The sequence below is a fragment of the Carassius carassius genome, chromosome 4, assembly GCF_963082965.1.
Source record: "Carassius carassius chromosome 4, fCarCar2.1, whole genome shotgun sequence".
Lineage (NCBI taxonomy): Eukaryota > Metazoa > Chordata > Actinopteri > Cypriniformes > Cyprinidae > Carassius > Carassius carassius.
Window position 1 is genome coordinate 36,472,800 of NC_081758.1, and position 14,076 is coordinate 36,486,875.

Sequence of the window (14,076 nt, forward strand, 5' to 3'; positions counted from 1 at the left end):
TCAACTCACATTATAACTGAATAGCTCCTATTAAGTTGCATAATTCCATATATGTATCTACATTACTCAAGTTTGGGGTTGGTAATATTTTGTTTGATTTTGAAAGAAGTCAGAAAATAAAGCTCATTCAGGCTGTATTTAATTGACTGTGAAATATTAAAATTTCAAAAAGCTGTTTTCCATTTCATTATATTTGAAAATGTAATATATTCCTGTGATGGCGAATCTGAATTTTAAGAAGCCATTACTCCAGTCTTCAGTGTCACACCATCCTTTATTGTTATGAATGTTGAAAACAGTTGTGCTGCTTAATATTTTTGATAAAGTTTAGAAGAACAGTAATTGTTTGAAATAGTAATCTTTTGTAATTTTATAAATGTATTTACAGTCACTTTTGACAAGTGTTAAATTCTTTGAAAAGAATATAACATCTTACTGACACCAAACTTTTGAATGGTAGTATAGACCAATTTAGGTGCAGACAGTTTGTTTGCAGACAGTGATGATGTTTTTTGTGGGCGGAGCCTATCTGGTGCCAGAAAATTACCATTTTAAAGTAGAGTTCTATGGAATCCATAGAATAAAAGAATTTAAAAAAGGTAATTTTGAGTTTATATTTAAAAATTCTGACTTTTTTTTCTCGCAGTTCAGTGATATCTGATATATAATATATTATATCTTATATATCTCCCACATTTCTGGATTTTTTTTCCCTCAGAATGGACAAACTCACAGTTGTTGAGTTAAATTGAGTTTTAAAGTCCGACCTAGATGTAAACTTGCATTTGTGAGAAAAAGTCAGAATTGTGAGATAAAATAGGTCAATGCTATATAAAATGTTATAGGTTTAAATAGTATTTTATGCTGTAACTGTAGATCTAATACCGGTAATGTCCCTTATGAACTGCATATGTAAATATTATGTATTGTTTAAATTATGCTTTAGAAATAGGGTAATAAAATCAAATTAAAATGATTTAATAAAGAAATATGAGCAGTCTACAAATGCTCTAGTGAGAGTTAGTTGACATGTTGCAAAGTTACTTCGTAGAATGTCTAAATTGGACTATCAAAATAAAGTGTAACCAAATATGCCTTTATGGATCTGTTAATCTAAATAAAAAGCCAAGAGAAAAAAATGAAAACGAGTGAATTCAAGCATTATTGTAGTGTTCAGATATGTTTGTATCTTTAAAACCTGACATTGTAAAATAGAACGTTTGAAAAAAAAATCTACATTTTAGAAAATGCAACTAGTTTTGAAGAATCACTAATGTTGACACCTACTGGTCACTGGATTTGTTGTTCACCCTTTTAAATAATTATAAACTGTATTGGTTTTTTGCCTACAGTCTTTTTTGTTCACCTTGATCCATTGGTACATTTGTAGCTTACTTGGATTACTAAAACATTTTGTTTCTATACAGACTCAAGGAAGAACTCTGCCCAGTGAGACCATCTGCTTGCATTCTGCTTCTTTTGTCACCTCTCCGTCAGTAGACTGGTCCAGAGAGGTGGTTCGAGACCCCTCCATCAGCACTGTGAGTCAGTACAATCAGAGAGCTCCGCAGGGTGTTTGAACAAAATCACTGTGAGTCATTGGTTTGTGGGGGAGTGCGCACGTGCAGTGGGCACATGTCAGAATGATCAGAGGAGGTGGACTGCAGAACCTGCATATTTTCAAAGTCTGGAGGTGTCACACCAAGAGAAAGAGAACAGTCTTGTTTGGCTTGTGTGAAAGAAATGTGTGGGTTGAATTCACACATTTTGTTTGAGGCACATCACACATAGGTATTAAAGAGGTCATGAAATGCATTTTAAAATTATTTTATCATGTTTCCTGAGGTGCACTTATAATCTTAATATGCTTCATCAGAAACAGTAATAATTTAGATACAAATTTCATTTTCTATCCTTAATTTAGCCCTCTGATTTAAATGCTCTGTTGGAAGGTCATGTCTGCTGTGAGACTTCACTGTAAACGCCCTCTGCTATGATTGGCTAACATCTTTGCATATGAAATGAGCATGACATATGGAACCCTCTCAAACTATTAATGTGTTTTAACTATAAAGGCCGTCAAGGTTACCTAATAGTAAATATACTGTTATATTTAAAACTACTCTCTTTGAAGGTTACAACCAGGGATTTTGCTGCTTCATTTTGGAAGATTAACTTTTCCCTTCTTTATTCTTCATAATTTGAGAATGCGGCGACACTTACCTGGGGTTACACCGTCTAAACGGTGCATTGAAGTATAGTTTGAAAGGTTGCCCGTTCGGCTGTAACGCATACGCTGAGCTGCTTCAACACACACACAATTATGTTTAAATATGCCGTTTTGGTGAGTTACCATGTAAATGTGGTCTTAAAAAAGTTATAAAGTCTTAAATGACCGTAAAGAGTTTGGTGAAAATCAGATATGTGTCAGATCTGCGTCACGTGCATCAGGTTTTAAAGAGACAGCACTGATTTTAAAGTAAAACCTGCTGAAGTCTGTCATTTATTGTAAATCAAAGAACAAAATAAAAAGAGAAATCCTTGGACTGTTCTGGTTGCTTTTATACTAACTTTTATAGTTTGAATAAAGAACATTCTATATAGTTTATGCATATATAATGTTGTTTATGTGAGGATTGTTTTAAAATCACTTAAAGTTGTTATATATTTCAGAGCCTATTAAATGTTAAAAATAATGGATTTCAATTATAATTTAATGTTGAATGGCTTTTATTAATAGGGAAAATTTAGTGAAAATTCACCAGCAGGACAAATTATGACATTGTAAATATGTTTAGTCATTGTAGTAGTAATAACTGCCTGTTTTTGAAAAAGAGTTTCATGGCTGCTAAAAAAATTAATTTGGCTGGTTAATTTGATCATGTCACCGGTCATTAGCAGGATTAGCAAAAAGTTAGTTTTAGGCTCTGGTTGTAATGTTGCACTGTAGCAGAATATGGTCATGTCATCTGAGCACCCGATGCAATGATCTTCTTTCCCTAAACACAATTTCTGCAATCTCACAAATATTTTCATCATAATTTACACAGTGAAAACACGATGTAAACATCCTCCTCATTGAGCACAATAAACTGTCATTGATTATAGGCAAGGCAAGTTTATTTATATAGCACATTTCGTACAAAATGGTAATTCAAAGTGCTTTACATAAAAGAAAGTAAAATAATCATGAAGACAAATAATAACAAAAATAAAACAAGCAATTTTAAAAATTTTAAAATGATAAAAAAAATTTAAAAACAGTTAGAAAATGATTTTACATAATAAAGTAAAATAAAAAAACAGTGAAAATATAGTGCAATCAGTTCGGACATTGCACAGTGCTCATTCAATAAATGCACAGCTAAACAGATGGGTTTTGAGTCTAGATTTAAATGTGACTAGTGTTTTAGCACATCTGATCTCTTCTGGAAGCTGATTCCAACTACGGCCAGCATAGTAACTAAAGGTGTACTCCCCTTGTTTTGTGTGAACCCTTGGTATTTCTAACTGACTTGATCCTAGTGATCTGAGTGCTCTGTTAGGTTTATATTATATATATATATATATATATATATATATATACACAAGTAAAAGTACTTTAAAATCAATCCTAAATGTAACTGGAAGCCAGTGTAAGGACCTGAGGACTGGTGTGATATACTCATATTTTCTGGTTCTGGTCAGAATCCTGGCAGCAGCGTTCTGGATGAGCTGCAGCTGTCTAATGGTCTTTTTGGGAAGGCCGGTGAGGAGCCCATTACAATAGTCCACCCTGCTGGTGATAAAGGCATGAACAAGTTTCTCCAAGTCTTGAATGGAAACAAAACATCTAATTCTTGCAATGTTTTTGAGATGATAGTATGCTGATTTAGTTACTGCTTTGACATGACTACTGAAACTAAGGTCTGTCTCCAGAATCACACCAAGATTCCTGACTTGATTTTTAGTTGTTTGACCCCTAGAGTCAAGGTATGCATTCACCTTGAAAAACTTCATCTTTGTTTCCAAATGCACTGACTTCAGTTTTTTCCTTATTTAACTGAAGATAGTTCTGGCACATCCAACTATTAAATTTCATCAATGCATTGGCAGAGGGAGTCAATGGGGCTGTAGTCATTTGTAGATAAGGATAATTATAATCAAATCACTGATAGATTTAAGCTGGTCTTGAATTGACTGCTCCAACAAATAAAAGAGAAAATAAAATAAAAAATAAAATAATCACAATATAGAGAACAGATGGTTTTTGTGCTACTAACAGGAATAAACAGCAGGAATACTACAGCAGCAGCGAGACAACATTTCCTTGGTTTCTATGTCAATACTACTTGATAATGCTTTATACAGAGGCAAGATAAAAATAAATTATCATTTAAACTTTTCTGAAGACAGTCAGTTCCCCTCTGAGATACATTCATGTAAACCCCCAGCCCCAACTGTATCACGAATCAGTTAACAACTCAACCGACTTGAATTGTCACACATTTTTGAATTTACAACCAGCCCTACACTGATCAGAGATCATGATGCTCATTAAATGCAGTTTTAGATTTTCATAACATGTTTCTCAAGGTTAGTTTATAAAGATTTTTTTTTAACCTAACAGCAGTATCACTCTTGTGATTAATTGACAGACATTAATAAATATAAGTGCAAGGGGCATATCGAGGAGAATCGTGACATCACACAATTCCAAATCCAGTGAATCAGAAACGTATAGCTCGACCAATTAAGTCTGGTTTCTGAATAAAATGACTCTTATGAGCTGGATTTTTTTTATTGAATCAGAAATGTACAGCTGGAGCAGTGAATTCTGATTCCTGAGCAAAATTACTTTTAGGAGCAGGTTCATTTTAGTTAATCAAAAAATACAGCTGGACCAGTATATTCTTATTTCTGTGCAAAATGACCCTTATGAACTTGTTCTTTTTCATTAATCAAAATGAATGTCTCTTATGATCTAATTTTAGTGAATCTACAGAATTAGAATCTGACTGAACTGAAAAGATTATCATTATATTGAAAAATATATATATCTTTGGATGTTTTGAATGTGACAAATGTGACTCTTATGTAGTTCTTTCTATCTATCTGTCTCCGGATTCTTCTTTGTCAGGTCCCTCTGAACTGCTGGGCTGTTTTCTATCCCCGACGGGCAACTGATCAGGCTGAGGAGCTGGTGACCACTTTTACAAGAGTAGCCGGACCAATGGGAATCAAAATCGACCGGCCAATTCGTGTAGAGCTACGAGATGATCGAACCGAAACCTTCATCAAGAGCATTCATTCTCAACTCACCAGTGAGGTGGGGAAGTTAACTACACAGAGAGATGTGGAAAAACTGTAACGAAAGAGCTGTGAAGTTTACTTTAAAACATGTTACTCCCTATGAGCCATGAACCTTTTGGCATTTGTAGTACATTGAGTATTATCAAAATACCATAGTATATAGAATGTTCTCTCTCCTGGTTTTCAGCCCCGTGTGCAGCTGGTCGTGTGCATCATGACTGGAAACAGAGACGACCTGTACAGCGCCATCAAAAAGCTCTGCTGCATCCAGAGTCCCGTACCATCACAGGTTTCATTAAACAAAATTTCTTTGCATTTTATAGTTCAGTTGCTGTTTATGTAACATAAACTACCATTCAAAGGTTTGCGGTTGGTAAGATTTTTTAAAACTGTTTTTGGAAGAAGTATCTTTTAGTGTTGCTCGGTGCACCGATACTTCAAAAGTATCGCGATTCTCGGAAATTAAAAACGTCACGATTCCTAAATTTATTAGTTTAGATACTTCAAAAATGACTGCGTTCCAGATTTGTAAGAGACGTATTTCATGTTGGTGTGTGCAACGCACGCTTCTAGTGCCTCCCTATGGACGCCTGTGTTTTTCTCCTCACGAGATGTATCAGTTCATTCAGCTCATTCACAAATGAGAAGATCTTTCGATCTCGTTCAGTGAAGGGCGGATTCGTTCACTACATTCAACAAATCACATGCTCCGTCACATCTTGAGTAACTCTTTGACAGGATGAAACAGTTCACAGAGCTGTTCACGAGCTGCGCATGCGCTGCTATAAGCGCTGTGCTCGCGCGCTGCTGTGGAGAGAGGAACTTCAATGAACGAGAAATATGAGTGGATTACCTGAACGGGAACGATTCATTAACCTAAAAGATTCGTTGATGGACGAACCATCACTAGTGCAATTTCATATAGCCTATATTAAAAATTTGGAATATATATTTTATTAGGTTCTTTGATAAGGTTACAATACGAAGGTCTAAGTAGCAACGTATCTTCCGTGATGTCCCCGATGCGCGGGTCGGGGTGGGTAAAGAAGTTTTACTTTATTTGCGGGCTGGGGCGGGCCAAGTAATTTCATAAAAGCGGGACCCGCGGATAGGAAAAAAACCCGACCCGCGTATTACTAGGCTGAATGTGCAAGCACAAGTGATACTGTGGCCGCGGGTCCACGACTGGAAGAAAAAGATGATGCTCAAAAAAGCTCACTGGTTGCACTGTTGGTTTTTTTTTTTTTTTTACTTGAACGCCATTGCTGAAATTTATTTATCTTTTGACATTTAATCTTCTGAGTTCAGAAACATTGTTTAATATAATCGCTGTTCATATTTGTATTCAAAGTTCAGAATCAAGATAAATTTATTACTCTTATGTTTCTTATGATAACTGAGATAATGCTGCTAAATTTATTCTTTCTTTACCTTGAATGTCATTGCTCTAATTTATTTTTTATATTTTGATATTTCATATTGTGTTCAAATGTTTAACATAAATGCTGTTCATATGTTCATTATGTTATATATGTAACATATGTTCCCTTTCAGGAAAAGTATCAAAAAAGTATCGAAATCGCAATTCTTGACTAGGTATCGGTATTGAAACAATCATTTTGGTATCGTGACAACACTAGCATCTTTTACTTACCAGGGCTACATTTATTTGATTGAAAAGCAGTAATATTGTGTAATACTCTTTTCTATTTTAATATATTTTTAAATACAATTAATTAATTAATTTGATGCAATGCTGATTTTTCACTGTCTTCAGTGTCAGTGTAAAAAGTTAATTTCCACAGCATTTAAAATGGTATTGTTAGTTATTTAAATGGTTTTCCCTGAAAGATAATACCTTTAAATCTGATAATACAATATAATATAATATAATAACAGAATATACAGCAAGAGGTAATGTAGGGCAGAACCACCTTTACCTTCAACAGTCATTTGTACTGAAATTTAGATTTGCATCATTTTAATACATTTTTAATCCCATGTCAGTGGAATTATTTAGCTGTTTTTGACCTTGCCTGTTTGTGGCAAATAGCTTTTATTCGTACAGGACATTTCATGTCATGTCAGATTCTGTGACACTTATTCCCAGGCCATTAATGTGCGGACCATCTCCCAGCCGCAGAAGCTCCGCAGCATCGCTCAAAAGATCCTTCTGCAGATTAACTGCAAACTGGGAGGAGAGCTGTGGACGGTAAATGTTCCTTTGGTGAGTGTGTGCTAATCAGACCTTTTTCCCCACGAATGGCCCTGGAGTTATCATATCGTATGTCACTCTTGATTAAAAAATGCTTAAGTAAATATGCTTAAGTAAATATGGCATATCAGGAATGAACCAAGGTCACTGCGCAATGAGAACTGATATATGATAGCTGTGTGACCCATTTTCTGTTAAATGGTATCTTTTATTTTTTAACACATTGATGGTCAAATTATTCCTAGATTTTCTTCTCGAGTATAAATAAAGCTCTGTTCCCCCACATTTAAAAAGCCTTGACAACAACAGCCACAAACTCGTTAATAATCTTGAGTTGGTGGTAGAACATTTAAATGTAATTAATATTAAAATAATATTTTCTTAACTTGTTTCCAAACTTATATTTGTGCACAGAATAACCTGTAATGGATCAAATATGATGTTATGTGTGATAAAGAAAAAAGGCAAAAGTGAACTGAATGCATTATTCCTTTTGAATGGTATTGATGTTGGATTGTTGCAGCTTATAAATATCAGCAAATTGCATTAACTAAAGTGATACCTTCTAACCAATGTAGTTTTCATTTGAACAGAAATACCTGATGGTGGTTGGGGTGGATGTTCACCATGACGTAAGCAAGAAGAGCAGATCTGTCATGGGCTTTGTGGCAAGTCTCAACAGGTATATTGAAACAGGCCTAAATGAATGTTCAGAAGTCTCTTGTGCTCACCATTTATTTGATCCAAAAATACAGTAAAAACGGTAATTGTGAAAAATTAAAATTTAAAATCCTTCAAAAAAATATTGTACTTTTTTCAGGATTCTTTGATGAATAGAAAGTTCAAAAGAAATACTTTTTTTTTTTTTGTAATATAATTATAAACGTACAAAATCATATTGATCAGTTTATTGTGTCCTTGGTGAATTAAAGTATTGTTCTTATAATTTTTTTTGTTATGTATTATGTAGTAGTTGATGTCTACTATAATTGTTTCTAAAATTGTTGAAAAACTTGTCAAGCTACTGAGAACAGCAAGATGTTAATATGGGAGAAATGAACATGTTCTGCTTAAATGCAGCAGAAATCTGTGATTCAGACCCAACTCTGTTTATTGTCCTGATGTAGCATGCTGACCAAATGGTACTCCAGAGTTACTTTCCAAATGCCTCACGAGGAGATAATCAATGGCTTCAGAGTCTGTCTGCTGGCTGCCCTGCAGAAATACTACGAGGTAATGAGGCATATCTACAAACTTTAAGCTCAATCAGATAAAATAAAGGCTCTACAACAAATGTGAAATGATGGTTGTAGCTTTTTCAAGGTGGCACAGCCACCTCAGTCTCAGGTAACTCAGTCTCCTTAATGTTGTAGATAGATTTTTATAGGTACTTTACCTACTTTTCACAAACAGGTGAACCACACCTTCCCTGAGAAGATTGTCATCTATCGCGATGGCGTGTCAGACGGACAGCTACAGACTGTGGAGCTTTACGAGATCCCTCAGATTCTAAAATGCTTTGAGACCATCCCGAAGTATGAACCTAAACTGGCTTTCATCGTGGTGCAGAAAAGAATCAGCACAACCCTGTACTCCTATGGATCAGGGCACTTTGGCACACCCTCGCCGGGAACCGTACTGGACCACACTGTCACAAACAGAGATTGGTTGGTTTAAAAGAGCTAAGACTTGTGCTTCATGTGCAGCCCAGGATTCTGCAAACGGCTTAAGAAATGAGATCTAGTCAAGGGCATTAGCAGGAGAAAATATAATGTGGTATACTGTATCAATTGACACGTTTCTCTTCTCTTCAGGGTGGACTTCTACCTAATGGCACATTCGATTCGTCAGGGTTGTGGCCTGCCCACTCATTACATAGCAGTGTACAATACAGCAAACCTCACCCCTGACCACTTACAGAGGTAAGAAATTGGTTTGGTTTAACTTGTAACATGCGCACACACACACACACACCAAAGCTTTCATTAAAAAAAAAAATTATAGTTATATATCACAATCAAATATATAAATGTATGTATGTATTTATGAGCTCTAAATGAACTTAGCTCTCATTCAAACTGAGAGAGGTGTATTACTGTTTAAAGTACTGTTTAATGTATTAAAGAAATGGCTAAATTTGATATTTATTGTAATAGGTTTGTACAAATATTGTTTTAGAACCACTTAAATTAAAAGTTATTCTTTTTAAATAATGTTAATGTTTAAAAATGATGACACATTTTTTGTAATGTTAAAAGTCTGAATTTACCTATTTTATCCACAGAAATTGGTAACTGAGTCTTCAGTATTAGAATTGGCAATACTTGCCTTCATTCTTAGTAATTAGAAAAATATGCCAGTAAAACAATTATTAGTATGTATCATTTATTTACTTATTATAAACGTAGGTTGACCTTCAAGATGTGCCACCTGTACTGGAACTGGCCCGGAACGATACGTGTTCCTGCACCGTGCAAGTATGCCCACAAACTGGCCTTCCTGTCTGGCCAGTACCTCCATTCAGAGCCTGCGATCCAGCTTTCAGAGAAACTATTCTTTCTGTAAATGAGACCTGTTCAGCATCTCGACCAGACGGTAGATTTTATACGAGTCTCTGTCTTTCGTTCTTGGTTTTGTTTGTTTTTTGATAGCTGTTCTTAAACAGTACTGTTCAGAATGTTCTTTTTTCCCCTGTAACTCTTAGTTGTTTGTTCTTGTGAAGCATTGCTAAATAAAATGCATGTCACACTTTAATTTTCCCTAGTGTCTGTATCATCAGTGATTGTGTGAAATAATATCTTACCAGAAAATGACTTTGGTAGTAGTATTTAAAGAATATTACATTAGAATAATACTTATTCTACGTAAAAGTATTAAAGTATGTAATATTTATTTTACTTAAGAATATACAGTATTTTTTCATCTTTAATGTACTTAAGTATTGAAAGTAAAAGTACAAGTAAATGCAAAATGGAAAAGCATCAAATAATTATATATATATATATATAAAAAATTCATACACCGTGTTCAGTTTGAACTCTTTCTTGCATTTTGTATTATTGGGTAAGAATAAAAGAAGCACTTCATCCAGTGATTATTCATTCGTTCAAGAAGCTGATTCATTCAATAAGTAAACACAATCCATTGCACAGAGATGCAAAACCATGCTTTGGAACCATGCATGGAACTATTTTTGTTACCAAAGTTGAGCAAAAACAAGCAGTATTATGTGTCTAAAATGTTAGTCACTTATTGCATTACTGAACTTGTATAAACTTATTATTAAATTTGTTCATGCTGATATCTGGAGAAAAACGGTACTCTTTGTGTGATATAGATTAAGTTAACTATATTAAATTATATACATAAAAAAAGGATACAGAGGCATTTTTGCCGTCTACAATTTAGAATGCCTGGAATTTTGAGTTTTAATAGACTAATAAATAAAAGTGCATGCACTCTGTGTGTAATTTGGTGATATAGCCTACTTGGTAATGTCCGCTTGCACATCATTACAACAACAGTTACCATATTCTCGCAGATGATGCTGTATCGCACACCGCACTGACCACAGACTCGACTTCAGTGGAAAATGAATCATCCGCGGTTGTGCGCACACTTGTTTGCACGAACATGAGTCTAACTTGCAAATGTCAGACCACTGATTCGTCAAATCCGCTTTCCCTACTGCAGTCCATTATCTTCTGACTGTTTTGTATTAAGTAACGAATTTGCTTCGGTGTGAAAGTATAAATTTTAATTAGGAAATGTAGTGCCGTAAAAGCTGACTGAAATATAAAAAATCAAGTAAAGTACAGATACTCCCAAAAATACTTAAGGGGATACTCCACCCTAAAATGAAAATTTTGTCTTTAATCACTTTTCCCCCATGTTGTTCCAAACCCATAAAATCTTAGTTTGTCTTCGGAACACAATTTAAGATATTTTGGATGAAAACCGGGAGGCTTGTGACTGTCCCATAGACCGCCAAGTAAAATACACTGTCAAGTTCAAGAAAAGTATAAAAGACATCGCGAGAATAGTCTATCTGCACTCAGTGGTACAACCGTAATGTCATGAAGCGACGAGAACACTTTTTGTACACAAAGAAAACAAAAATAAAGACTTCAACAATTTGTCTCCTCTGTGTCTCTCCACATCACCATAGTGCCATTTTGGAGAAAATTCGCTTAACGCAAGCAGCTTGCCCTCTTCTGTGTCAGCCTCGCTGCCTGTTGACGACCACTGCTCAGCAAAGATTTCACGGTGCTGAAAAGTGTCATAGGTTGTAGAATGATGGCCATCATGTGTTAAAGGTCCCGTTCTTCGTGATCCCATGTTACTTTAGTTAGTGTGTAATGTAGTTGTTAGATTATAAATAAAATCTGTAAAATTCAAAATCTCAAAGTTCAATGCCAAGCGAGATATTTTATTTAACAGAATTCGCCTACAAAAAACGACCCGTTTGGACTACATCCCTCTAGTTCCTGCAGTAATGACGTCACTAAAACAGTTTTTTGACTAACCTCCGCCCACATGAATATACAAAAAAGGGGGCGTGGCCTTGTTGCGCTCCGACGGATAAGAGGAAGAGCTGCGTTTGTCTTCATGTCGTCGAAACGCTGTTATTTTCATCTCTGAGTCCAATCATCTTTGTTTGGCCTTCCCAGGGACGCTGTACTTAGAGATCAGTGGTTACAATTTATGTTTAACTCGGTTCCCGAAAATTATAATCCAAATGTAAAACTATGTGCAGCACATTTTGCTGAGGACAGATTCCTCAATTTCAATCAGTTTAATGTCGGATTCGCACAAAGATTATTCTTGAAAGATGGAGCAGTTCCCGCTTTGTCTGGAGAAGGCGTTGTTTATGGACCACAACCGGTAAGTGTATTTTATTATTTAAGTTGTTGCGTTTAACAGTTTCTGTGACTTATTACACAAAGGGCAACACTGTTTAGCTTTGTTAACTAGATGGTAGGGCTGTGTGGAAAAAATCGAATGCGATTTTCATGCGCATCTCGTCATTAAAAACGCTCCTGTGATTATAAGTACATCTCCATCACATGCGTTCTTTTACTGTCAATGGTTCAGATCAGGATTGCCAGGTTTTAAAAACAAATCCTGCCCACTTGCTTCTCCAAACTAGTCCAAAACTAGCCCAATCACGTTTCCAGGAGGGCAGCGTGAGCTAAGCTGGAGTTGAATCACAACACAGGAACCGCTGGCAAAATCAGAACTCGTAACGTATTTCTGAAGGAGGGACTTTATAGAACAAGGAAGTCATCAGCCCGTTTTTATGACAGTGAAAACAGCAGTATACAGATTGGTGAATTGTGTGAAGAATACTGTTTTTTTTTACACGCGAAATATGAACGCATGTTATATTGCACACTGTAAACACCATCAAAGCTTCAAAAAAGCACGAAAAACGGGACCTTTAAAGCCAGGGGTCATATGACGTTGCTAAAAAGAACATTATTTGTTGTAATGCCAAATCTCATAGCTCTGAAAAGTGAGGTGTATGCTGATTGGCCAGCTATCCAGTGCGTTGTGATTGGCTTAATGCCTCAAGCATGTGACAGAAATGTTACAGTACACCCCTTACCATACTGTGATGCCGTCTCCCAGCACCATGAGACAAAACCAATAAAACCCATTATGAACGAGGCTATAAAGGTTGCAGGCTTGCCTTCTAGTGGATTTGGTTACACCGTGGCAACCGGAAAAGTGAAATTCTTGGTTTCGTTAAAACAACTTGACTTTTTTGTCAGGTAGTAACTGTGATGTCACAGTAAGGTTGTGAGGAAATCAGCTGGTAATTTGTATGTATTTTTTTGTATGGGCGTATGTACCTCACTTGGCCAAACTAATTTAATGGCCATTTCGAAAGAAGAGAATGAGGAACACAGACTTATCTTCATTTGAAGTCATGGGGAAGTCATGGCCTAATGGTTAGAGAGTTGGACTCGCAATCAAAGGGTTGTTAGTTCGAGTCTCGGGCTGGCAGGAATTGTAGGTGGGGGGAGTGCATGTACAGTGCACCCCGGTCGCCGCAGCATAAATGGCTGCCCACTGCTCAGGGTGTGTGTTCACTGCTGTGTGTGTGCACTTTGGATGGGTTAAAAGCAGAGCACGAATTCCGAGTATGGGTCACCATACTTGGCCGTATCTCACTTTCACTTTCATTTGTGTGTGTGTATATATATATATACAACCCATATTAATAAGCAAAAATTTATTTTAAGTAAATATAACATTTGTGTTTCTTTATCTTTTTTTTTTAACTGAAAAACGTTGAACTTCTACACTATTATTCATGCCCAGGGTTGCCAGGTTTTCACAACAAAACCCGTCCAATTGCTACTTAAAAATACCCCAGATTTAAAATTATTTTTCTTATTTTTTATTTAAAGGCTGCACTGTCTTAATGTCATCATGTAATTATTTTTTGTTCTAAATATACGTCATAATATATATATATATATATATATATATATATATATATATATATATATATATATATATATAAATATATAAAACAAAAAATTTGTTAGATCAACTTACAC

The 14,076-nt window shown here is 35.5% G+C and overlaps 1 protein-coding gene across 1 annotated transcript in view; it reads left to right on the forward strand.

Moving 5' to 3' along the window:
- piwil2 (piwi-like RNA-mediated gene silencing 2) overlaps nt 1-10,261 on the forward strand; it is a 34,324-nt gene extending 24,063 nt beyond the window's left edge. The window contains exons 14-22 of the mRNA XM_059548670.1: nt 1,428-1,541; nt 5,120-5,308; nt 5,480-5,581; nt 7,403-7,519; nt 8,101-8,189; nt 8,635-8,740; nt 8,921-9,174; nt 9,322-9,429; nt 9,916-10,261. Coding sequence (XP_059404653.1) covers nt 1,428-1,541; nt 5,120-5,308; nt 5,480-5,581; nt 7,403-7,519; nt 8,101-8,189; nt 8,635-8,740; nt 8,921-9,174; nt 9,322-9,429; nt 9,916-10,072 — 1,236 coding nt within the window. The 3' untranslated portion in view covers nt 10,073-10,261. The remainder of the gene's footprint in view (nt 1-1,427; nt 1,542-5,119; nt 5,309-5,479; nt 5,582-7,402; nt 7,520-8,100; nt 8,190-8,634; nt 8,741-8,920; nt 9,175-9,321; nt 9,430-9,915) is intronic.
- Nucleotides 10,262-14,076: the final 3,815 nt, after the last annotated feature.